This window comes from Motacilla alba, chromosome 1, assembly GCF_015832195.1.
Source record: "Motacilla alba alba isolate MOTALB_02 chromosome 1, Motacilla_alba_V1.0_pri, whole genome shotgun sequence".
Classification (NCBI taxonomy): domain Eukaryota; kingdom Metazoa; phylum Chordata; class Aves; order Passeriformes; family Motacillidae; genus Motacilla; species Motacilla alba.
Window position 1 is genome coordinate 106986467 of NC_052016.1, and position 25572 is coordinate 107012038.

General features: G+C 39.9%; 1 protein-coding gene across 6 annotated transcripts in view; it reads left to right on the plus strand.

Moving 5' to 3' along the window:
- The window catches only part of GLRA2 (glycine receptor alpha 2), a 122632-nt gene extending 97310 nt beyond the window's left edge, over nt 1-25322 (plus strand). For all 6 annotated transcript variants that reach the window (XM_038139992.1, XM_038139965.1, XM_038139956.1 and 3 more), the window contains one exon: nt 23799-25322. In XM_038139992.1, the coding sequence (XP_037995920.1) occupies nt 23799-24077 (279 nt within the window). In that variant the 3' untranslated portion in view covers nt 24078-25322. The remainder of the gene's footprint in view (nt 1-23798) is intronic.
- The last annotated feature ends 250 nt before the right edge of the window (nt 25323-25572 follow it).

The window sequence follows — 25572 nt, forward strand, 5'->3', positions numbered from 1 at the left end:
CAGTGCTGCATATCTCACCAATTACAAAGTGCTGGTAGTTCAGTTGAAGTCATGTAAGTTGTGGGTATCCCCTCCTTTAGGGTAGCATGCAGAAACCTCTCTCTTCTCCTTTAGAATATTGTGCATTACACAGACAGCCAGGGCAGTGCACAGAGGGGCTGTGTCGCTGCAGTGCGTTTGCTGAAGAGGCCTAAGAGCTGGAGCTGCTCTGGTATTGTTTTCCCCTGGAGAACTCCCGTCACATAAGTGATGCACACTTGAGAGGTCAACAGAGGAGACATAGCAAGGCAGAGGTTTCTGGAGCAGTGCTTCAGCTTTCTGTTCAAGAGAAGGATGTTCATGCACAGAAGAGAACATAGGAACAGAGCCTGTGATGCCACAAGGAGCCTCACAAGCAGGGAACCTTGCTTGTTGAGGTATTGCTCACTGAACCAAAGCTTATGTGAATGCAAATGTGAAAGTCGTAGTCAAGAGCAGACATTGTAATAGTGTGGTTGAGTATCTATACTGCATCACTCAGTGCTAATCTAGGGAGAGGGAAAAGGTACTGAAGCACACCTGGCCATGATTCCTGGATTTGCAACTTGATCTACAGGGCAAGAAAATACCTGTTCTTAGTTTTGTAAGCCTGTATCTCTGGCACTGCTTTTGTTATTGTCTGTGCTGGGCCTTGTTCTTCTTGGTGCTGCAACCCTCAGACCAGTTAGTCTGAGCAGACATCTTCAGAGACCATCAACTCTCCTAAATCAAGCATCAGATTGTTAATGTTTTTCTATGGAAAGTCTGGGTTGTATTGTTGATCGTCCAGAAATTGTATTACAGATGGACCATTTGCAAAGACAGCTTTATCAGGACCTGTTGGCATTTTCTGCACCCACAAAATCTCTAAATCCTCCGGTTATCACTCTGTTTGTCTTCCCCACACAATTTCTCTTGGAGGAAGCATTCAAAGTTTGTCCTAAAGGTTTATGTAGTCTTTCTGCTCAAGTTAAGTACACCCATCAGTGTAAATGAACTTTATTTAATACTTGATTGCTGCAAGAAATGATTGCCTATTTCTTGCATATCATGGTACAATGGAGAGAGCACAGGCTGCAGAAGCCAGGAGTCTAATGGTACTGAGGATGTAGTGAAGTTACATTGTATTAAAATCTAAATTTTTATGGTGCCAGATCAGATGAAAGAAAATTACTTATTTTAAAAACATGATTTTTAATAATTTAACATTATTTCGTAGTTTTCAAAATGATGGGCTTCCAGGGAAGCAGAATATTCACATAGGTTCAATCATCCCTTTTTGAAAACAGTAATTATTATGTTATATGATCAGTAGTCAAAATGAGTCGCAGTACACCAGTATTCACATAATCATCTCAAAGATGGCTTCCTTAATTATATGTGTGATGGTTACCACTGTGACCAAGACTAGGGGTTAAGTTTGGGACCATTAGTGTTAAAAGCAATACGTTCTAGCTTGAATGAAGAATGTGCAGCTGGGAGATGTGACAGGTTTAATCCCATGTGCAGGGCACACAGAGCAATACAAATAACAATGCTGCAACCAAGCATATGCATGCAGATGCAAAGGGGTCACAAATGGTGTTTTCAAATGAAAGAGCTGGGACTGGGACTAAGTGTGATTACAGAAGCAAAGGATAACTCTCTAAGCAAAGCTGGAAGCACCTGGTCAAATTCTTCAGAGAATTGTTGGCCTTTGGGTGGAGCTGCCAGTGGTGAAGCGAGTACCACAAGTGCCCAAATGAAGTTACTGAGATAATACAGTATTTCTACCTTTCAAAACGAGAAGGGATATGCATTGAGCAACACCAGCTTCTACAGACCATCTCCATCATTTTAATCATACTGAAATCCCTCTGTCAGATCCCCCAAATAATTTTCTAAGGTTTTCTAGGCTTGCCTATTGAAAAGAAAAAATCAGTGCCTTCACAGCCTGACTTTGCCTTTAAAGCACTTGGCACCACTGTCCCTGGTGGGAATGTTTTCCTGCTGTCACCGGTGTGCACCGCATTCGGCGGGAGGATGTGTACGCTCCGCGTTATGTAAGGTGCCGCATCATGTGAATAATGGAAGTGCTCAAGGAAAGCCCTTTTGCTGAGCTATTTTTGGTACTCACTGAACAAGCTCAAACACATGAGTTTCATTGTGAAAAATAGGAATCTGAGTCTGAATGGCTTTTTCTCTCTCTCTCTCTCATCTTGCTTACTTAATGGATTAAAGCGCATGTGGCTTCTGCTGTAGATAAACACCCTCAAGATTCTGTGGTTACTTTTATTTCTCCAGGGTAATTGCATTAGAGCTTTAATGTAACTGTGCAGAAAAAGATCCACTAGAAGATAAATACACCAAAATTATCATTTAGCTTGAAGTTAGAGTCCCACATACAACTGCAGTGAATATTTAGCTGTAGTTAAACAATAGACACAATTCACTGCATCATGTTGCCATGTCACTTTGTGGCTTCGTCTGAATGTCCTTGTCTGTCTTTTTATATTGAGCATGAATAAGCTCACAATGGCCCTAGTTAACATCAGTGGAAGTATCTGTATTGTTAATAAAATGGACATACCTCATGTACTTTAAGTATTTAAAAAACCCCATCATCTCAAATTTGAAAATTATCTTGCTGTAAATCCTTAGTCTAGCTCTAGGCACAAATCTAGAGACATGAGTTCCCAAAGAAACAGCAACCTGTAAGAAACAAAGCAATTCAGCCATGGGGGCGGTATCCAAGCAATGGATAAACAAATTCTAATAAGAGCAGTATGACCATATGGAGAGACTAAGTTTACTGGAAATGTAGGGTTTTTTTTCAACACAGACAAAGAAACAGTGGAAGAGAAAAATCGGGTTTCGCAGTGTCCTGTTTACAAGGGTAATTACAAGTGAAATGGAAGCTTTTCCCTCCCTTCCTGGAGAAGGGAAGGTTAAAAATTCCAAAGAAATTACTGTGTTTTGGGTGGTTTACTGCCTCAGACACAAAAAGATGATGCACTGTGTGGGGTGGATTTTTCACCCCAAACCAAGAAGCAGAAGAAAAATTGGATAGTTGCATTTCAAGGGAGAGAATTCTGAAAACCAAATAAAAAACCATGAAACATTCTGTAACAACAGGCAGACTAATTTATGGAACATGTCACACCAGTTCCTGAGAAAGTACCAAATAGCTAAACAATAATTGAAGTGGGTAGAGTTCTAGTGCACAAGTTGGAGTAATGGAATCCAAAACCAGGAGAACAAAATCAGGAGAAAAAAATTAGAATTTCTGGGATGAAAAAAGCCCAGACAAACAGAACCAAACCAAACCAAACCAAACCAAACCAAACCAAACCAAACCAAACCAACAAAAATAGAAACACACAGAAAATGAGAACAAGGAAACCATGGCTAATCTAGAAAGGGTGGAAACCAGAGAAGTGGGTAACTGGTGGGGAGAAGGTAAGGCTGCAGAATGATGAATTTTTATGCCCAGTGAACTGATCAGTGCTACAATAAGGAGTACTCTGTGGGGCAGGGGACAGATATTGAAACCACAGGGACCATGCATGGCATCAAAGCAGCAAGCAGGACATGAGGCAGTATAACGACTCACGTTGCCCAGCTTGTAAGTACTTAAACAAATTATTCTGTATGGTTAAATAGGATAGGAACAGGATATAAGCTACAGAACATTAATATCACAGTATTTCCAGTCTGGGGTGATGAAGTGACTGTGTGTTGTACCACACGGGACAGGTAGGACTGGAAAAGTCAGAAGTACTGGATAATGTTTTTTCTTGTTTGCTCAGTAGTGGAACTTTGCTTTAGAAACTCCGAGTCCTCTCTTGTACCTACCCAGCATGCAGTGGCTGAGAGGATCAGCTCTGAACTGACAAGCCTTAGAGACTGAAGTTTGCACTTCACTCAAGTGAGTTTGTCCTGGTAGTTACTCATGAACAGCAGGAGACACACCAAAAATGAACTCTGCAGTTTTCCAGCTCATGAAAGACACTCTCCAGCTGGGTGCAAATGTCTTATTTCTTATTATACCTGGGGGAGAGTGCAAACTGAAAATAGGACAGAGGAAGTCAGGAAAAGACAGGAAATGTTCTTATTTTTGAAGCTTTAAACAACAAGTAGCTTTTCAAGAACCATCTGCCACAGGCACCAGATTTTTGTTTTCCAGATCATTTTAGAAAATGGGGATTCTTTCATTGGATGTGTTCTGGCCCACCTCATTTCATGGGAAAAAAAAAGGCAGTGAAAATATTGTCAAATATGTGTTAATGATAAAAAATATAAGGAAAGTAGACTTCAGAAGGAGTATGTTTAACCTAAGCTGCCCCTACCCAAGACTCCAGAGAGAGAGCGAAAAGCCATCACAATCCCAAGAGACAGGCTTAGGCAGCACACTTCACCCCAAAATGGTTCCTTTGTTCTTTCATCGTAGGTAGCTTCTCTTGACTCTTTCCATGCCCAGAGTCAGCACCCAGTAAGGTCTTGGTGTCAGGGTTTCTCACTGCTGTGATGGCCTGTGATTTCCAATGGAGGAAGTGAAGACACCAGGAGGGGAGCAGTTTCTGTTCCATTGTTGCCGGGGGTCTGTCGTGATGCTCCATATCAGTTCTGAGTTCTGTCCCAAGCATCATTTTCAACAGCAAAAAAAAGCATTTCAGTGTTGGAGTGTTGGTAAATATAAATTAGTATTTCTGCAAGAGAGTAAAGGGGTCAAGCAGTTAGATCCAAGCATAATGCAGGCTGAGAATGCCAGCACCGTAGCTGTGTATTCCTACCCTCACTAGCAGCCCTGCTTGCCCTGTGGATCTCCAGAGCATACTACACCAGTTGTATCAAATTACATGGAAACTGGTGAGATGGGCAAGTGTTCAGTAGGATCCACGAAATGCATATTTACATCTGACCCAATTAATCCCATTCTCCACAGGGGATAGAAGCTGCTATTTGAATGTAATTAATTGTGAAGCATTCTGTAATGATGTTGTCCAAATGGCAGTGTTCAAAACCAAATTGTATTAACCAGACTACTGAAAGCTCATTCTCTCTCAAGTCTGAAAAACTTCATGGGTTCCAGTAAAATCCAGTTTTTACAGTACTTTTAAAAAAGTGGTGTTGAAACCATTGATTTCTTTACCTTTTTTTTCTTTTTTTTTTTTTTTCCTGGGGGAAAACAGCCTTGTTTGTAGTCATTCCTGTTCAAGTTGACAGCTTTTCTTATGGCAAACTGATCACTCAGAGCCTGATTCTGACACATGTGGCTTGATTTAATGATCAGATGTGTCTATTCCTCTTGATCCACTGCTGGAGAAAAATGCTATTTACTACAATATGATAATTTGTACTTGGGTATTTCTCTTGTGGCCTGATATTTTAATTTGTTTGTTTGGTTGGTTGTGTGTTTTTTTGTTGGTGGTTTTTTGTGGATTTCGTTTTTGTTTGGGTTTGTTTTGTTTTTGTTTTTGTTTTGGTGAGGGAAAACACTAATCTTGCACTCAATGTTACTGGGAGTAGATGGATAGGATAGGTGAGGAAGGAGAATTTCTTTTCTATAACATGAGGAGGGGGCTGGGGATAGTCGCACTGGAAGGAATAAACACCTTGAAACCCTGCATATTCTGAGCACTTGTTGCTGAATCTTGTCAGAGTCCTCACAAAGACTCATTTTGAGTTGGGAGCACCTGAAAATTCCATGCCAAGCCAAACCATAAGTCACTAGAAGTTACTCACTTTCCCTCTCTGTGAACTCCCAACCGTATCTCAGAGCTGTCCACTGGCTCCTCCCACACTCCACGTCTTCACTACAGCAGGATCAATGTCAAGAAGGACTTACTATTGAAAAGCTCAATTTTCCAGTGACTGCTTGAATATATCTGGCATACTGAGCATGTCAGAGTGTTTTTAGCTCCTGGAGAAACAGATTGGAAAGGTCAGAAAATGCTGCTATGTTTGCCAATACACATGAGGTGCCAGAAGTCCAGAATCCTACCTGTAAATTTCTGCAATGATCCTATAACTTCTCTCTGAGCAAGGATATAACTCTTAAAGTAATTTAATTTCTAACTGTTATATGTAATTTTTCATACAGATACTGTGTGTGCATTTGCACATACAAATAATCCACCTGCATAAGTGCAAGTTTTTCACCAAGGGTCCAAGGTTTTATCTTCTCTGCAATAACATGACAAAATTCTAAGGAGACATGACACCTTCGCTTTCATGCTTCACCTCACTCTCTTCAAGTGGTTCTCCATGTGTGTTCTGATATAACCCTTTCTGCTAGTCATGTGGAAGTGCTCTGCCTGTGACTCATTCCTTTTTCTGTTAAGCCTTCCCAAGCCTGCTGGTGGTATCAGGTTCTCTGTAATCTTCATCTGTCAAAAGAATAGCTACTTTAGAATAGAGATCACAAACTCTGTTCATTAGAGATTTTCTGAGTTGCACAAATGTGAGATCTTGCACACCATTCTAGTAAAGAAAGTTGTGCATTTCCTCTTCAGGATGTAAAGTCTTAAAAGCATCTGCAAGTAGCAGCCTTGACACTCTCTTGCACAAAGTTTCCATGAAATTTATCTCTCTGTTGTCTGTTAACTTATGCCAGGTTTCTTTTTTACTTCCTCAGTGGGATCAGGCACCAATACTCATTTGCCCCATTAGCAGAATTTTCATCTTCTAGGCTTTTTTTGTGTGCTGATCCTCACAGGCAAGAGAAATCCTAGCAAGTCTAATGAAGCATGATGGCACTACAGGCTGGTGAGATAGAGAGAAGTTGTGCATAACAGGATGCTCTTTTAAGCCCTTGGTAACTTCTGTCTGGATGTCCTTCAAGGTCCTAATGCTCTTTTTTCACCTTTACATACCTAGCTAGATGAATTAAGGGGTATTTGTCTGGTGAAAATGTTTCATTGCATGTCCAGAATGGGTGGGGTATACACCAATGAGTAGCTAATCAAGTCTTCTGAGAAATCACTATGTGCTCTTGGTCAGTAGTTTTCCTGCCCTGCTAATAGACTATACATGTTTTACTTATAACCTTCAGTGGCTCTTGCAGAAGACAACGGCCCTTCTTTCAGGATTTGCAAGCTCTTGCTCCATCCTTTTCAGAGGAATAGAGGCAAATTATGCATCTATTTGACTGCAGTTTCCTTGTTTGGCCATAATGACAGCTGATCTTCCATCAGACAGGTCCCTCCTGGGGTACAAATAAATTCCTCCAAGGCATTTATTTTGGAACACACACACACATGAGTGTGTGTGTATGTCCAAGACCAAAATGCAGAAGAGGCATAACTTATTTTAGATACTATTCTCCCTCCATTAACTTTACACTGTATTTCCGATGGAGGTCTTTGGATTTCTTTTGTGCCTGTCTACTTAATAATTACCAGTTTTCCCATATATTGGCATATCCTGTCATGCTCCGGTTTCAGTTTTCCTGAATTTATTAATTCTGGTTCTCCTTTTGAGCATCTTACAAGTGGGTATCATGCTACTCACTCCAGGTAGCCTCACCAATATTTCTCAAGCAAAATTAAAGAGGATTAGGGTTTTTAAATTTATCTGCTACTTTCAAAATTATTGCTCCATATAGCTTCTTTTTTAATTATTTCTCATCCGTTTCCTACCAAGCATGAGCTTAGATGCTCGTCCTCATTTGCAAAGCTGTTTTTTGGTTTTTTGACCTACTCACTGTGTTTTTCATGTAGCATTTGTTTTCAGCTTTGTCTTTCTAGCTAGTCTAATTTCTTATCATGGACCCCATAAAACTGGACTCCTATCAGAAATAAGATATATCTCTATTACAGATTATTTTTTAAATGCTTGTAAACAATTGTTTTAGCAATGCCCATGGAAAGGCATAACATTGAATTTAGATTCTTATTTTCAGGTTTACATCTTAGGGAAAACAGATATGTCACCTTTTCAATCTTAACATGCAGCATTATAGTCATAAAATGAAGAGATTTGGTAGGAACATTTATTTGGGTCATTATCCAGACGTTTGAGTAAAATAGCCAGTGTAGCTTTGAAATTCACGAGGCAGTTGTTCAGCAGCTGGCCACATCTCTGTGCTGGAGATCACATCTGGAGCTCCATCTGGAGATCACAAACTCCGAGAAGGCTGTCCTGTGTTGGGCCAGGGCTCTGCCTTGCACGGGAAGCTCTGTGTGGCAGCAGTATGTCCTTGATGCCTCCTCCTGGGCTCCAGGACTTTGCAGCTCAAGGACTTTCTAAACCAGAGGTGGTATTTTTGTGATGAGCAGCCTTTGCTATTTATGGATAGAGCAGTCAGTTCAATGTGATGATTCATGAATTATTAAAATACTTTTTTAAAACTTGCTATGAGTTGTTCATATTAGGTCTGCGTCGCTTGTGGGACTGATGGTATGTATGGCCACTGGAGCCAATGGGAGTGCTGGCCAGGAGGGAAAAGGGTATTGGAAGTGGAGAAAGATCAGGTGTGAGATGAATCCAAAGACAGAGATGACCAAAGCTCTGTATTAGATGAAAGCAAACAGGATGGCTAATGGTTTTGCAAACTGTGGTGCATATTCACAGTGTTTGGTGGGTATTTGTCATGAGCAAAGTAACTCTGAGTTCAATGACTGGGCCTGCATGGAGGGCAGGGTTGAAAGACAAAGGAGGGGAGGCAGTTGTGCTAGTTTTCTTTCCTTATCTGATGTATTTCTGTTTGCACAATTACCCAAAAAACAGCAGGAACAAAATGAGCACATTTAGGGATTTTAGAACAAGACAATTTCTGTCCGCCAGTTCAGATTTCTCAGATGGTGGTTGGGGGGTGACTGGTGGTCCTCAGCCCATGCAAAGAAGAAAAAATAATGGAGAAAACAAGATTATTTGCTCTCATAATTAAAAACATTTAAAAAGGAAATCATTAGACACTAAGTCAGTGCTGCTGTTCCAAACTTTCACCTTGGCTTTAGACTTTATGTAAAAGCAATTGATTATCTAGCTGTTGCAGTTCTCTTTTAAAATGTCTTTGAGAACTGACATTTTGTTCCTTATCTTGAAGATGTCCTAGATTTGTCTGTCATGAACTCTAGTGGAGTCAGTTTTATATTTTTTTGTTAATGGGTTGGTCTTTTATTATGCTGCCCTTACAGTTACCTGTGTTAGATGTTCATGCAATGGAGACACAAAATGTACTTTTTTCATAGGGACCAGACAGGAGTGTGAAGAAAAAATAATAAAAAAAGTAGAGAGGGTAGCTTTTTTTCAGGCACGGAAAATGTTGTTTTGCTTCCTAAATGTAAATACTTCTTTTTTTCAAGTTTGCACAAAGGATGTTTTCCCCCAAAGACATGACAGCTCTTTTAAGATGCTCTGGTGCTGTATGCTGCTGTTCTTTGACTTCTAGGTACTGGGGATGCCTGTTTATGTTGCCTGTCTCTTATTTGCTCTTTGATCTTTGTTCACTTTCCCTTGCGGCTTATATTGTGTTATTTTGTTGTAAAAATAATCTATTTGAATTTTACTTTTTGATGCATGGAGACTGCTGCTTTTGTCACACTTCTCTGTACTGTTACTGCTTTCCTCTTTGGTGAGTTCTCTTGTGATTATTTATGTAGCTGGGGTTGAATATCAGACTTATATCACCACAACAGATCTTTTCCATCAGATGCTGTATTGGAATCTAACAACTGCTATTTCATGAATACTTTTTGGAGCCCATGTGAAGCTTAGTGATGTTTTTATTGCATGTAGCATCCCAGCCAGTGTTCTCAGCACCTCACTTTTTTCCTGTCACTGCTGTATGTTCCTTGCTGCCACACCTCACTCTTTTGAGTCTGTCAAATATTTGCGTCCTTTAGCTATGAAACATGAACCCCATTCTCCCATGGTGAGGTCTCATTCATCTGCGGGGAGATAGAAAGGTATTCAGCCAAAAGCAGCATACCCCAGAGGTACAGGGGTGCCCAAAGGGTAATCAGTATGACATGGTGGGATGTAAATTTTGACCTTTCTTTTACCATAAGTCTTCCCTCCTTGCCTTCGATTTCAGAGTGAAGATGTCTTAGGAATTGGTACCATATGAATCTGGGGATCTTTTCTGCTGGCAGCTTTCAAACCTTTGAAGCAAAGAGGCTTAGACTTTAGCCTCTTTGCATTTTTAAAGCATTACAATTTAGAGGAAGCTGTTTGGCCTGGACAGTTATTGATTTCAATTCTGTTCTTCAAACTACAAACACAGAATTGTAGGATGGCAGGGAACAGGACCAGAAGAGCCCTTGAGAGCCAGCTGGCAGAGCCAGCACGAGGCAGTGCACTGGACAATTTACAGTTGCTGAAAATATTAATCAGTGCTGTTAAACATTCTTCTGTAATGTGCCCAGTATATCAGGAGTGAGTTTAAAAGACATTTGTCAGGGATTGCTCCAAAGGGAGAGTGTAAGCTGAATTACATCTTTTTGTGGATGTGCTGACCCATAGTTGAGTATTTACAATTTACATCCTGTAATTCTCTTTGACTTGCAAGTACTTCTGGAACAAAGGTGAGTAAAAAAAGTCTCTGAACAATTATTTACCATTCTGGACAGAAATAGTGATAGGCTCTTTCTGTCCTAACAGTGTTTGCTTCCCATTTCTTCTGCAGCAACACAGATTACAGCTGCAGATATGCTGCTGAAATACAGCTACACGGGTTTGTATTTTGTAACTCATGCCAATCTTCTACTGAGATGCCTGCTTTTTTGTTTGTGGGATCTCATTGTTTCTCAGCTGCCCTTCACCCTTTAGCCCCTTTTAGAGGCTGCCCCAGACTTCAACTTCTGTCTGGACTGAGGAAGCAATTTCTCAACATGTAGATGAGGAGCCAAGATTATTCCAATAGTTATTTTGACAGAGATATATAACCCATAAATGCATTATACAGTCTAAAAACAACCTGCCTGAGCAATTAGCTCAGTAATCAGACATTTTAAAACAGTGGCAGAAGAGCAGAGCTGTGGGTTACGATGCAAAATGATTCAGGTTATTTAATAGAAAGCATGCAGAATTTTAATTACAATCAGGAGATTTTACATTTTGCAAGTACTCATGTGGGTTGCTAATGTGACAACCATAGTATAATGAGGAGGGACCACACAAGGCAAGACTTGAAAACTGGCAGATCGGAACACAGAGACTATTTCATTTCAGGCCTGCAAGAGAGCACATTTCTGAAATGAATATGTGGCAAGAGGGAAAGTATTGGATTTCTGTGTGAGGAGCTGACAAGTCAGACAAACAGCAGCCATGTATTATCTGTGACGGTGAAAAGATCACATCGCTTGTAACCTTTGAAGCAACAGGGAAACCGAACGCAGCGTCATTTGATAATGATCTAAGAGAGAACCGTCTCTCTCTTTCCCCTCCCTGGTTATATATAGCTGTTAGAGAGAGCCCTGCTGAGCAGAAAATGGAGCATATGATCAAGGGCAGTCCAGTGAGTCAATTTACTGACTAATACTGTAGATTATCATGTCAAATATATAGCACCAGCAGTATGAACAATAAATGAAGCCTAGTTTATTTCTTTCCTGTAAATTGAAATGAAGATGTGATTGGAATTGTCACACCTTGGATATATGAGCTATATTCTCTTAATCATCCAAAACAAATTGCTTTATTCTTTATAGTGACTTCTATTTTAGGATCCATTCCAAAATTGGCAAGCTTAAACCATCTATTTAAATGTGTCAAACACGTTTAAAATAATCTCTAGACCACTGTCCCCTCAGGTAATGGTTCAACAATCTCACACTTTGAAATACCTGCTCCCTTCAGACCCAAAGAAAAGATAACTCATCCTTTCATCCTGTGGGAAGAAATAATTCAGCACAGCACCATACAGAGACACCCTAAATGAACTCCAGTATCATCAGTAAAACATCCACTGTGAAGCCAGCAGGGCAAAACACTCGTGGAAACCCCAGATGGCCATTGAAGGGAGCCTTTCCTTGCGTGGTTTTCTATTTTCCTATGTCTCAGTGAGCAATTATGAGGGGGATATTGCCATTGTTGTGCAGTCTCCTTGGGTCAAACTGATCACTGCCTGAAGAGAAGTTACAGCTAAACAACCTGCTAAAAATTCCACTCCAAACATAAGGGGTTAATTTTAATTTAGCTGTACAATACCAGACTTGTGTTTTAAGTTTCCAAGCTCCAGGTGAAAGTCTAATTGCCTTTGAGTCTGTCAAAATTTGAGTGTGAGCAAAAACTTAGGGAATTAACATTTGAATTGCAAATCACTGCCATTCCTTTGGGGTTAAGAATCATAATCGATGTTATTGATTTCCAAAGTCCTTTGTCTAAGAGATGAGTAACTGAAGAGGCTTTTACTAACTGTTTGCTAACAGTAAGTCACAAAACCCAAATATTGCTTTCTGTTAAGTATAATTTCCTGAAACTGGTGAGTAAACTTTTACAGAAATTAGCAGAGCGTTATAAATTTAGCACATATAAGGAAAAGCAGATGGTACTGCTGTGATTGGACATGTCATTGGAGTATTCCAGAGCATGCCAAGTCTTTAATCTCTTACTATTTGCATATACTACCACATTACTCAGTTTTCAGTAGACGAGAACATGTGCTATGCACAAACAACAACTCCTTTTTCTGAGCTTTAAACTTAGAATAAAAACAAAATTCCATTTGCTGGTTTTGCAGCACTCGTGATCATTTTCCAAAGCCTCCAAAAGGTTCATGTGGCATATTCTGGGTGGTCAGAACACAGTCACAGATTGCTGCATGGGCCCACTCACTTGGTGATCTTCAGCTTTCTGTGCCAGCAGCGGGGCAGGCTGTGTGTCATGAGCAGTAGATCAAATGAGAAGCATCACGTTTCAAAATGCTTTATGGTACTGGAAACTCTTTGAGCAAAGAGTTATCAACTTATTATCAACTCTGGATTTTCAAAAGCAGGTGGTTTTAATTAAAAACAAACAAACAAACAGAAAAAACAAAAAACCCAACACCAACAAAAGAAAACAAAATCTAATTCCTGGCTATTCTTAAAAAATAGAGTAACACCTCTCAGTTTAGAGATAGTCTTGACAAGGTGGATTTCTACTTTTATGGCTTGTCTTTTCTTTGGAGGAAGATAATTTAGCTGCTAAGAGCAGAAAGGGCCACAGCAGATAGGACTTGAGGAAGGAACTGAATTTTGCAAGCAGAAGTAATGGGCCACATATAAGGAAAACAGTGAGGATGAAAGCATCAAAGAGGAGGTAGGCAAAAACAGGTCCGGGAGGCAAAATGTGTCAGAGGAAAAAAAAGTTTAAAAGGAATTAAAAAGAGAAGAGGCAGTTGCAGAAATAAAAAGACAGGGAAGCAAAAGACCAAGAGTAGATATCAACTTGCCTGTGTTTCACATTAGGGATTCTAAGACCCCATTCATGTTTCCAGCTCAGACAACAACAAATCAGTTTAATGCCCACCCATTCTGACTGTGCAGCACGTGTGATATCCTACTGTGCAGAACTTAGGTTGTCACCAAACACCTCTTCTTGTCTGTTCCTGCCTGGTACTTATGGAGCTCTTGGATGTTCAGTGAAGTAGAAACCTGAGCTGCCAGATCTCCCTGTCTCTGAGAGTGCTCCTGCTTTGCTTTGTTCTTTGGCTTATTGGCATGTTTCCTGAATATCATCCTGCTCCTGGTGCCATCCCTTCTCAAAAGTGGAACCTGAAGGTCAGGAGGTTGTAGGTAGTCACAGTGAGTCCTGACCTCTTCCATGTACCTCATGACAGGCTTCTCCAGAGCTCTGGCACTGCAAACACTGGTTTAGAATTACTCCAGGACATAACAGATGAAACATACAATATGCATGTCTCAGGAAGGCTGCTCGCACAGCAACCCTTTGCTTTTGTGTCATCCTTGTGCGCTGTCTTTTAGGTAAATTAACTGGGCATTTATTCTCCTGTTTTCCTTGATATTCTTGTACAAAACTTGAGTTCAATAAGCATCTGAGATCTTCTCCCAAGAATACCTTTTCCAGTGCTACAGCCATGCTTCCACATTTCATCTCTTTGTACCTCTCAGTACTGGCTTCTCTCATACACAGTTAAATCTCTTGTTTCAGATTATCCTTGCATCACTTTTGCCAAGTAATAAAAGGCCATCACCAGGAGATCTGTTGCTTAGTTACTGGCCTGGGCAGATGGTCCTCCTGGAAAAATGTCAGCATCCCACCAAAGAGCCTATTATGGGCAGAGAAGATTGGGAAGTTTTAATGACCATTGTCTGTGTGATCTGTATTCTTGCTCCTCAGAACTACTGCAGGGGAAAAGCTAGTGTGAAAGTTAGCATTTTGAGAGGTTATTAAAAATTAATAATTAATAAATTCTCTGGAGAGTGCCCTTAATCTTAAAATAGAATAAAAATGTTCTCACTAGGTGAACTTGCCCCTAGCTAATGCCTTCAGGGAATACATTAGAGGCCCAGATTAAGTAGTTGCTCCCACCTATATGTAGGTACATATATCTCCATGGATGGGTGCATACAGACTTTGTGCATGTGTGTAATACACAGTAAAAGAAAAACTATCCAACTCATTTAAAATGAAATATTATTTAATTTCCATTGCATGCATACTTCCAATGACCTTCTAGAATTTGTGGACTTATTACTTATCAGATGAAAAAAAAAACACCCCAGTGATTCCATGTAGAGATTGCACTGTCAAGTTGCTGTAGCATTGAGTGTCATTGATTTTTACCTCATGATGAATGTTTATTTTCCTGAGAATAAATAACACCAGAATTTAATAGAGCAATGCTCACAGAAGCAAATAAAAAAATGAAAATAGAGAAGTCTATATGTGTAGTAAATTTCTAATACAGTCAAACAGTCAAGATGTTTCCAAGATGCAACAATTTGTTTTGGAAACAAGTTTGAAGGGCAGATAACTGGCTTTCTTTCTTTTTTTTTTTTTTTTTAAGCCAATGATGCTTTGGGCCTATGCAAGAATAGCTAGAGAAATCCAGATTGAAATCTTGACTAACAACAAGAAATAAATGATATGGAAAGCCAGAAAGGGCAACTTGTGTAATAGAAGATAAGGAAATGAAACCAACCCCAAAACATTACCTATTGGAAGCCTGGTATTAAGAACTGATAACTGGAAAAGAAAGTCTTGTCCCTTCAGGAACAAAAAACACCCAAAACCAAAATCAATGAAACAAACAAAATACCCCCCACAGTCTCCCCTGACTAAATTTATAAAATTTGCATGTGAACACTTTAAGATCACTCAAATATTCTTGACTATTTTTAGCTACAGAATTTAAATTATTAATTTAATTTGCAATATTTAATTCATTTTGTTCAGTATTTGCATTAATTAAATGCATGAATGTCTGAGAAAGCCCTGGTAAACTCTGTCTGCATTTGCTAGGGTTCATTCTGGGTGTTTGTTGTAGAAAATGGCTTGAAGGTAAGGGTCCACCACCAGAAAGGCAAAAAGCCTTTTCTTCTTCCTTCCCTTTGCCTGTCCCTTTCCTCTGCCCCTTCCTGGCACCAAGCAGGAGACCTCAGCAAAGGGTGGGGATGCTGCAGGCCCCAGCACTTCATCCCCACCCTGGCCCAGGCAGGGAGGGCTGCACATCAGCCCCAAGGAATGGAGGAGCTGAGACAAGCAAAACCTGAGCCACAAAACATCCCAGCAATATATTGTTTTAGAGGGTAATCTGCATGAATCCATTCATGAGTGATGTTTATGGGCCCTGTATGGACATTTATTTCTTTTTTAATTCTGACTGACAGACTAGTGAGGTACTCTGAGATGGCACAGCCAGGGCACAGGAGTGGTCTAGCAAAGTCTCCAAGAATAATCGCAGTTGAAGAAGAGGACACTGAGAAATTTCACAAAGGTGTGATAAAAATCATCTTCCCCCAAGTATTTAAATCTGCTTTGAAAAAAGGACCACAGAAACTGATGGGAAAAATCCTGTGTAGAGGTTAGCTCAGGTATTTGTGACTGGGGTATTAGGGCAGGGGTGTCCCACATGTTGCTGTGGCAGTTCCCCATGACTTTCACCCACCTGGGGACACCGTGTGTCCTTGTCCTGTGATATTGACCCTGCAGCAGGTTTCAGGGAGGGAGAGAACTGAAGTCTCAGGCTCAGGCTTGAACACTGCTGAAAGGAGAAAGGTGAGAGTCGCTCGCTCTCCTGACGGAGACATCTTGCAGAAAGCAAAAGAAAATGAAGTGAATTTTAGATACATTTCCATTGGTGTTTCAGGTTTTTGATCTTCTAAAATTTTAGCTAATGTAGTCTTGCTTTGCATTGATGTGCCCATTAACAGCTATTTCATGTTCTAGCTGAAATAGTCACGTATTTGAACACCAGCTTTGCATTTTACTCAGCCTTGCATGCAGACAGAATGAGCAGAAGTCAGTTGCCCTTTATCCAACAGATTTCTGGTCAGAGCAGATTATCCTTCAAATCTAGGTCACCAGCATGTATTTGTCTGATGTAAAACAGAATAATGTGCCATTCCCACTGATAAAGTGGCCAACCTCTTCTTTCTTTGGAGAGAGACTGGCAGAAGTTACCCAAAAGCAGTCAAGTCTCCAGACTTTACTGTCCTGAGAGAATTTAATATCCAGTCAAATTATACCCATAAGACTCACAGATCACTGTATCTGAATATTTTAAGGCATAACTTTAATTTAAAATAAAGGGAAACAAGCAACCAAGACTGTGTCAGGAATCAATCTACTGATTTTTTAGAAGGAATGACTCTCTATCATAACATTTATGGTGCTTTGCAAAACAGTAGGTCATCTGGTTCTACCTCCCCTAAAATGAAAACATTCATTATATTATATTATATATAAAAAATTGAAATTGAATAAGAAATTTTCCTTAATTGTGTCTGTAAAATTTAGAGACAGAAGCCTTTCTTTACTAAAGAAAAAGTTGTTTTGGGGTTTTTTTCTAGCAAACCACTCACCCTTACCAACTGTATAATCTTTATTACTGAAGCAATTTTTGAAAAATTTGGATTCTACTTGTAGATATATCAGGGCAGGAAAATATTTTTGCTCACAACATGTTTAAATTATGTTACTCTTTCAGTTGGATAATGTTCAATTCCTACTTGAAAAGGGCGAAGCCGCATTAACTACCATTTCATTATTGCATTAACAACAGTTCACTTGCTGTTCTTACAGACTGCGTAAGTAAATCACTCATGCTTCAGAGACTTTTTTGATGTTTATTGGAGACAGAACATACTACTAAACACAGGTTTCCAAAACAAGCCTAAATTTGTGCATTGGAAACCCTCACCAAAGACAACAATGACCAATTTCACTTCCATTAATTAGAATGTCTATTTATAATACAAGGTCTATTTTACTTAGACTCCATAAGGCATGAGGGTTCAAATGAGAGCAAAAGCAAACCTCAGTGAGCAGGAAAATCGCTGTTAAGAGAGGCAGGAACAGGGTGAACACCACTGTCACATGCAGAATGATGGGTCCTGATGGAGTGTCATCTTGCAGTAGATTAGTCAGAGACTGTTTATGTTTCTGATTAAACATCTTGGTGAATATTTAGGAAAAATTATATTTAAACCAAATTCCGAGAAGTATTCGGTCCATACTTTGGGCAGGATTGAAGTGAGAAAGTGACAATTTTCCATCACATTCTGCTCCTCTGAAGTCTGGATTAAGAAGGAATGGGAATGACACCTGGCACAGGTGACCTGACATCCAGAGCTTTTCAGGCTGTAAGAAATCAGAGAAGTTTGTCAGCATTCTGTGATATCGCTTTCCAAACACAGCTTTTCTAAGATGAGATCTCATCTCTTTTCTTCTTCCTTATGCAAAATAAAAGGTCTTTACCATCCTTGCTTCTCCTCTTTGTATTTTATCTACTTCTGCCATGTCTTCACTAGGCTTGAGTGACCAGAAATGCCTCTAGTGTCCAAAAGCTGATCATTCTGTGAGTAGATAAAATGGCAGAATAGCATTTTCTGTTTTGTTTGCCTATTTCCTGACTGCTGTTTAGCAGAGGACTGATGTCAGAATCATATATGTAGTAATTTCCCAAACTCACAAACAAGAAAAAGAAAAAACAACAACATTTTGAGCCCACTACCATCTATGTGTAATTAGGGTTATCTTCTGCAATGCTTTACCTTGCACTTATCAACCCTGCATTTCATTTAGTGCTATTTTGTTACTCAGTCATTCATCTTTTAGAATCCTTCTTGAAAGCCTGGCTTAGCTTTGTCTGCTTTGAATATCCTATTTCACCTGTGTACCTTCTCCTGGGAACCTTTGTCCCAGCTTATTTATAACTCAGTTCCTTCTGAGTGCTTCTCACACAGATTCTTAGAGATCCCCTCCAGCGAATCCCCCAGTTATGGAATCGATCATTTACTCCTAAACTCCATTACTGCCTTTTAAACAGTTAATCTGTGAAAGGACCTTCCTTCTCATCTCCTCACAATTGAATTGAATTGAATTGAATTTTGCAAGAGGCTTCTGTGAGGAACCAAAGGGGATTTGAAAGTCCAAATGTGCTTCTCAGCTGAACTATCTTTGTCCACATACTCAGTGACTCCTGAGAACTGAAACCATGTAAGCATGACTGTCTGCAAACCCACACTATGAATTATGTAAAGTAGTGAGAGATGGGAGGCATCTCAAAGTCCTAAGGATGATTTAAGAATGAAATCTCCAAAGATATTTTGGTGTCCAATCCCTAATGATTCCATTTTGCATTCAAGTCTGAATTGATTCCAGGCTTCTAACTTTGTGCTTGTGAATACCAAAAGGAAAATTTCTCTGATGTTCTCTATCCTATACCTAAAACTAATCATCTGTGTCCTTGAAATTTAATTAACCCAGATAGTCTTTTAAATAGTTTTTACACCATATGTTGGAAAAAGAGTAGCAAAATTAAAAGAATAAATCACATCAGAGAGCAAATTAAATACACTGTTTGAAGCCAGCCTCTCTCTCATTTTCCTCATTGTTAAAACTTAGTCAATGCTGACAATAAGCATTTAAAAGTGGTGGGGACAAAGCACTTCAAAATGCATTGTACAGAAAGCTGAGCATGGAAGGCATTCAATGGGCTAGATTTTCCAAAGTGTTTTTTTCCTATTTCTGATTGCTTTGGTGTGAAACTGGTAGTATGAAATATATTATAGTATAGCCCTGATGGAGTAGAAATAAAAGGTTTACAAAAATGAAAAATGAAAAAAGAAAACCATTTCAGAAGTATTACGCCCATTTCTATGTTGCTTACTCTAAAACTAAGTCAAGAAAATTTAATGCCATCAATTTGTAAAGCACAAAAAATCACTAAATTCATAAAGGGTAATTAAAAAATGAGAAAAATATGTAATTCTTGTTTAATGAAAATTGTTTAAAGCCAATACCTAAGCCTGTTCATTATGACATCCCAAGACAATAGTCATAAATTTATGTTGTTAAAAAAGCATCTATAGAAAGTATTTGCCCAAATCTCAGGAAATATAATTAACTTTCAATGGATAATTCTTCTAAAATATTCAGGGTGTGAACATCTGAAAGAAAACTATCAAAAGAACACTTTCCTCTTGCTATTAATTTCTTCTCTGTTTCTCATCCTAGTTTATGACCCTTTTCCCTATGCTTTAATCAAGGACAGATGAAGTTGTGACTCTGTTTTTTGTAACACCTAACTTCACATCCCTTTAGAAAGATAAAGTTAATAATTCAATGGCAGTGGATTCTGCCACTCCAGTTGATGTCCAGTGGCTTCCAGTTGCTCTTAGATTTTGGTTTTTAAATCTGTAAACACATAGTCTGGGATTTATGCAAGTGAGATTCTGTCCAGTTTAAAAGTAATATATTTTAAGTGTAGTCTGAATAAAATAAGGACAGGGATGTTTGAAAAGTCATTTGGACTACTTTAGCAGTGACTAAGCTGGAGAGCAGGTTGAGGATTGTCAATGGATGAGTGTCCATGGTAGATATGTCAGAGGGTATGAACTGAGTATGACCTTGAGAATGAAGAGTGAGTCTGCAGCCTCACCAGAAGGTACCCAAGGTAAGTTGTGCAGTAGTTCACCAACCCTATGGGTCAAAGGAGGACATATCCATTCCTTAAGGGAAAGCACTTAAGGTCAGTTCTTCATTTTGCATTTTGAATTATAATTTTTAAAAGGTTCTTTATCCTTTTGTGTATAGTGTATACATTTGTTTTTCTTTCTCTGTGACTATTCCCCCAAGTCCTTTATATGTAACAGGATGTTGGAAGATTATCTGAAATGTCAACTTGTAGTTTTGTCATAAGATTATGGTGGTTTAGAGACAGATTTTTTTTTAACTACATCCATAATGCTGAAGTAATACAGCTGGGGGATTTTATTGTTCCTGAGGCCAGATATCCCCACTTGGCTCATGATTGCAGTGTGTGGCATCAGTTCTCAGTGGAGCAGATTTGTCTGGGAGAAAGTTTTTTGGTATGATCCACCCCAGAGTGAGCTCACCCACAAGCAGCATGGACAATGAACTTCCAGCAGCTGGGCTTAGTCCCCAGCTCCCCTCAGCAGTGTGGAGGAAGCCTTTCTGTCCCCTCTGCTTCATTTTGGGTGAAACCGGTTTAGGGGCTCAGGGGGCCAAAAGGACACAAGCCCACTTCTGCAGTCTCATGGCAAAAGTATCCTCTTAGCACAGACGTGTGGGTCTTCATATCTCCAGGGCTTCGTTGTTAACTTTCAACCCTATTGGCCACATGCATTGGAAAGGGCAGAGTTCTCACCACCCTGAGGTCTTTCAGGTGATGTCTGGTCAGGTGGGAGAGCTCTGATGGGGTCAGGTCTTGCCTGTGAGTCCTGGCAGTGCTCAGAGTGCAGGCACAGGCCAGGCTGCAAAGCTCCTTCTGCTCCTGGGGGATTTTCCTGTTAAAAGTCCCATGATGGTTATGGAGTTGTGGCATCTCCAGGGCAGGAGGTTGGGCTGTAAGGGCTCTGGCTTTCCTTGCTTCTGGTGGCACTCTAAAAGATCCCAACAGCTACAGCTTGGGTGTTTCTAGTGCTGTGTTTGTGTAAATGCATAATATCAGGCATAGTAACAAGTGGGTATAGCAAGACAATGCTATGCTGCTCTCCTGTTCTCCTAATCGATTATTTAGTATTTGAAAAAGTTTTTTTTTTTCTGATAAAGGTTAAAAACATAAACACTTTCAAACACTTCTTTTTTTGTTGTTTGGTTTTTTGTGTTTTTTGTGGGTTTTTTTGTGTTTTGGTTTTTTTGTTTGTTTTTTGGGGTTTTTTTGGGTTTTGTTTTTGTTGTTGTTGTTGTTGTTGTTGTTGTTGTTTTTACAACCAGCAAACAGCTCCATGTTGGAAAAACAGTAACAAACCAATCCAGAGATCTATTAGGGAGAAGGAGATTAAAACCTGTTCAAGCAGAGAGGGAAAGTGACCATGTATCACTCAAACCCTCATACCCCAGGTGAATGCTGTACCTCTTGTACCCAGGGTAAATCCCATCTGCTGCAGTCGTAAATAAAAAACTCACACGGGTAGTGAACATGCTTCCCTCTGGCTTGTGTGAGAAAGAAGTGGCACAGACAACTGTTTGGGTTGGAAAAGCAGGGCTCTAAATCCCATTGGGACATAAGTAGCTCCTTGTAGTTAAGGGCTGGGTGCTGAATACCTAAAATAATTTGATTTAAACATCCCTGTCCCTAATGTCAGATGGCTTCCCACTCAAGTTGCTACAGCATAAGCTCAAAAGGAAGGCTGTGACATTGAAGATGAATTGCTCAGCCCCATGTGACAAAGCTGTGATCCACCAGGGCACAGTGGAAGTCAGGACTCTCCAAGCTGGCATTGAGCTCAGTACTTTTTTATTCTTCCCACAGATCTCTCAGGAGCAACAGAAATTAAATTTTTTAAAAATGAATGAAGTACATATGGCAACACAGCTGCTGAAAATCTGTTACCCTTTTTAATCACCTCTCATGTCCTGGGCATGCATTTTATCTTTCAAACTCAGTAAAATGAAAAACACTGAGAGGAAGGTATCTCCCTGCATTGTTGGGGGACTTGGTAGTGTTATTAAGTCGTTAAGTCATGCCAGAGAAGCTTTGCCTAATAAGGCTATCCAGAACTTAGGTCTCAGTGGGTTCATCTTTAAAATACTTTACATATAATCACAAGGACAAGCAGAGTTTCCACAGAGGTACTGCAAACTGCAAATAAATAAAATCGAAAAAGGAGAGGACCATCCTTTTTCTTAATGATGGTGAACTTTTGAAATGGAAAGGTTGTAAGCCCTGGATGAGTGCTCAAACAGCCTTGCAATGATGCAATTTTCCACACCTGCTTATGGATACACTGTGGAATAGACCTTCATGCCAAAGTGACAGGGTCTCCAAAGCACTGTTTACTGCCTACCCTCCTTCCATAAGCATTCAATGCCATGAGCAGTCAGAGTGACTATTTCTCATTTGGTAGCCTTGAATCACACTACTGATTGTTCGCCTTTGTGTGTCAGCTCCAAGGTAAGGACAGCAAGCTGGGTGATATATTCAGTTCCAGTCCTGGACCTGGGGAGAGAGAAAAATGCTACTATTGAAATAGGTTCTTCTGTGAAGGAGCAGTGATTTACATCCTGAATAGGTGCAAATTGTCCTCCCTTCCCACCGCCAAGTTCAGCCAATATACTCGTTATTCAATATCTTGCTGCTGTGATGCTTTTTTTTTCTTGCAGTTTTTGATTTTCTGTTAAGTTCAGAAGGCTGTGATTTGGTAAGAGATATGAGGATATTAAATATCTCCATGAGGGATTTGGCTCCTTATCAGCCCAAGAAGTGGTTATTTTCAGTCAACAGTGAAGCATCTGTCAGTCAAAGAAAAGGTCTTTAACTAGAACAAGTTCCTGAACTTACAATTCATCCCTGCTGGAATGAAAAAGAATGGAGCTGCTTTGTCTGTTGGTTTTGAATCCTTCATGGAGAGCTGCCAGCAACTGTTAACTTGTGTATTATTGTTCTATCAGACAGGAGAAACATCAGGGAGAATTTACCAGCACAGTCACAAGCCTTTCATCACACAGTTATTATAGTGATAAAGTTCAGTGGTAGTTACTCACTGCTCCAAAAACAAATATCACCCGCTCAGACAAGAGAGAATGGATTTCTGCAGGGTGATGCTACATTAGCTTGTGCTACTGCAACTGACTCCCAGCTACCTCTGAATCCAAGTGCCCAGCGCACTTTGAAGTACTGATTGTCAGAGCACTCCTGTGAGCAAGGAGGGACCATGGTCTGCCCTTGTTTCACAGGTTTGAGATGGAGCTGTAAGGCTGCTGTGAGGCTGAGCAATGGAAACCCACTGACATGAACTTGGGCCCCTGGATCTCTGAGTCGTTCAATTCAGCCTGGCTGAATTGACAGGTAGCAGACACCCTGCTACCAACGTGACCGTGTTTCCTCCCCACAGAAAGCTCAAGGAGAGCAATATAAACCTGTGGAGTCAAATATCTGCCCTATAGGGCTGGGATACAGCTTGCTGCTCAGGGCACTTGATTTAGACATAGCTAGAAAAATTAAAGCTCAGATTCACAAACACTGGAAGTCACCTGATTTCCACATATTTTTATTGTGGGTGGGTTTTAATTTCCTGTTTGTCTTTAAAACCCAGACTTTGTATCATTGTATAACCAGGTAATTTGCTGAGGTGCTTTGGAGGGGTGCACCTCAACTACTCAACTACATGGCATGCTCAATAGACAGGTGATTGGGTGTCTTATTTGTCCTCTTTATCCTCCAGGAAGACGAAGTTGCTCGCGACAGCCGATTCAATTTCAGTGGCTATGGCATGGGCCACTGCCTCCAAGTCAAAGATGGCACAGCAGTCAAGGCTACACCACCTAACCCAACTCCAGCACCACCAAAGGATTCAGATTCCATCAAAAAGAAGTTTGTTGACCGTGCAAAAAGGATTGATACGATATCCCGTGCTGCGTTCCCACTCGCCTTCCTCATTTTCAACATATTTTACTGGATTACATACAAAATTATACGGCATGAGGACATTCACAAGAAATAGGCAACTCTGGTTTGCCAGGACTTCTTAGCCAAAGTGATCCACATGTAAATAAACAGCAAAATGTCATTCTGTCATATGGACTGAGGGTCTCTTCCCCACTCTCCCAGAACACTGGAGGAAAAAATTAGCAAAGAGGAAAAGAAGTGTAGAAGGAAAAGTGATTCCATGACAAAATATGCCGTGAGATGAGTCAAGAGGCTCCCCTTATGTACTCCTAGTGTGTTCTTCCAGATTCAGCATCGATCAGACATCTATAATTGGGGCCAAATTATACTCAGCTTTATCACCAAGATATTACCTTTCAGAACAAAAGCGAATCAGAAAACAAACAATTCTCCTAAAACATCTATCAAGAGACTGTGGTGGCTACAGTACAGTGAGTTATAAGAGGACCAAAATTTTTCAGGATAATGTTGCCTTTCTATTTGAAACAAGTCTACTGAGCTACATTCCATGATCATGTCTGTAGGTAGTGGTTTCACCAAGGAGTCCTTTTGTGGGTTGTAAATTATTTCTACTGATAGGGGAGAGGGAAAAACAAAAGTAAAAAAAAAATTTATACTTTACTATCCTTGTGGGTGTGCATTTTAATATTATCTTGCTTTACTAGAATTGTAATTTTGGGGTTGAACTTGTGTGTCATGTGATTTATTTGATAGTTGACACTCCAAAGCCAGTGAAACTGCCCGGTTTATTTCTGTTGGGAGACAGTGCACTTACTTCCTTTTATTTCTGCTGATTTTACATGCAACTTGAGGTGCCAAACTGTATTTTACCTATTGTGCTACCCTGTACCACACTACTTAGTAAGAACTTGTTTCCTCAAAGGTGTAGCTCAGTTTAGCATTGAATTTCTATTATCGCTCTCATTGTAGCTGCAGTCAATAGCTCTATAGGTAAACACAACTTGTTTACAGACCTCTAATTTATATCTTTACTCAAAGTGGCTATCATTTTAAATATCATTAATTAACCTAAGAATTTTAAAACTGTACTGTGATTTTCAGAACCTATTACCTTTTGGTGCCGGATCTGCGTTATTCAAATCCTTGCTACATGTTTTAAAGCAGAAAATTTAAAAAAAAAAATTAAAAAGAGGAAAAAAAAGATGGTATTTTTGCTTACATGGAAGAAGACAACCTGTAACATAAGATGAGTAAAACATTAAAATTTTACACTTGCTGTAAAAGGGTTTATTAAAAAGGTATTTGTTCAATTTCAATAAAGCTAAATGTGGTACTAACATTTCTTCACTCTCTTCTTCATTTGCAGCAGCAGCAGCAGCAGCAGGGCTATTCGTGCCACAGCCCAGCTCTTCCACTGCTCTGTCAGCAGAAAGAGGGTGAAAAGCAGCCTTCTGCTGACATGACTTAGCACACCAAATGTTTCTGTTTATCCTGCAGCAAAGGGACTATTGCAGCCCCTGGGAGTACAGTCCAGTCAAGGACTGTCAGAAGTGTGTCTGGGATATGATGGGAGCATTTGTAGAACATTT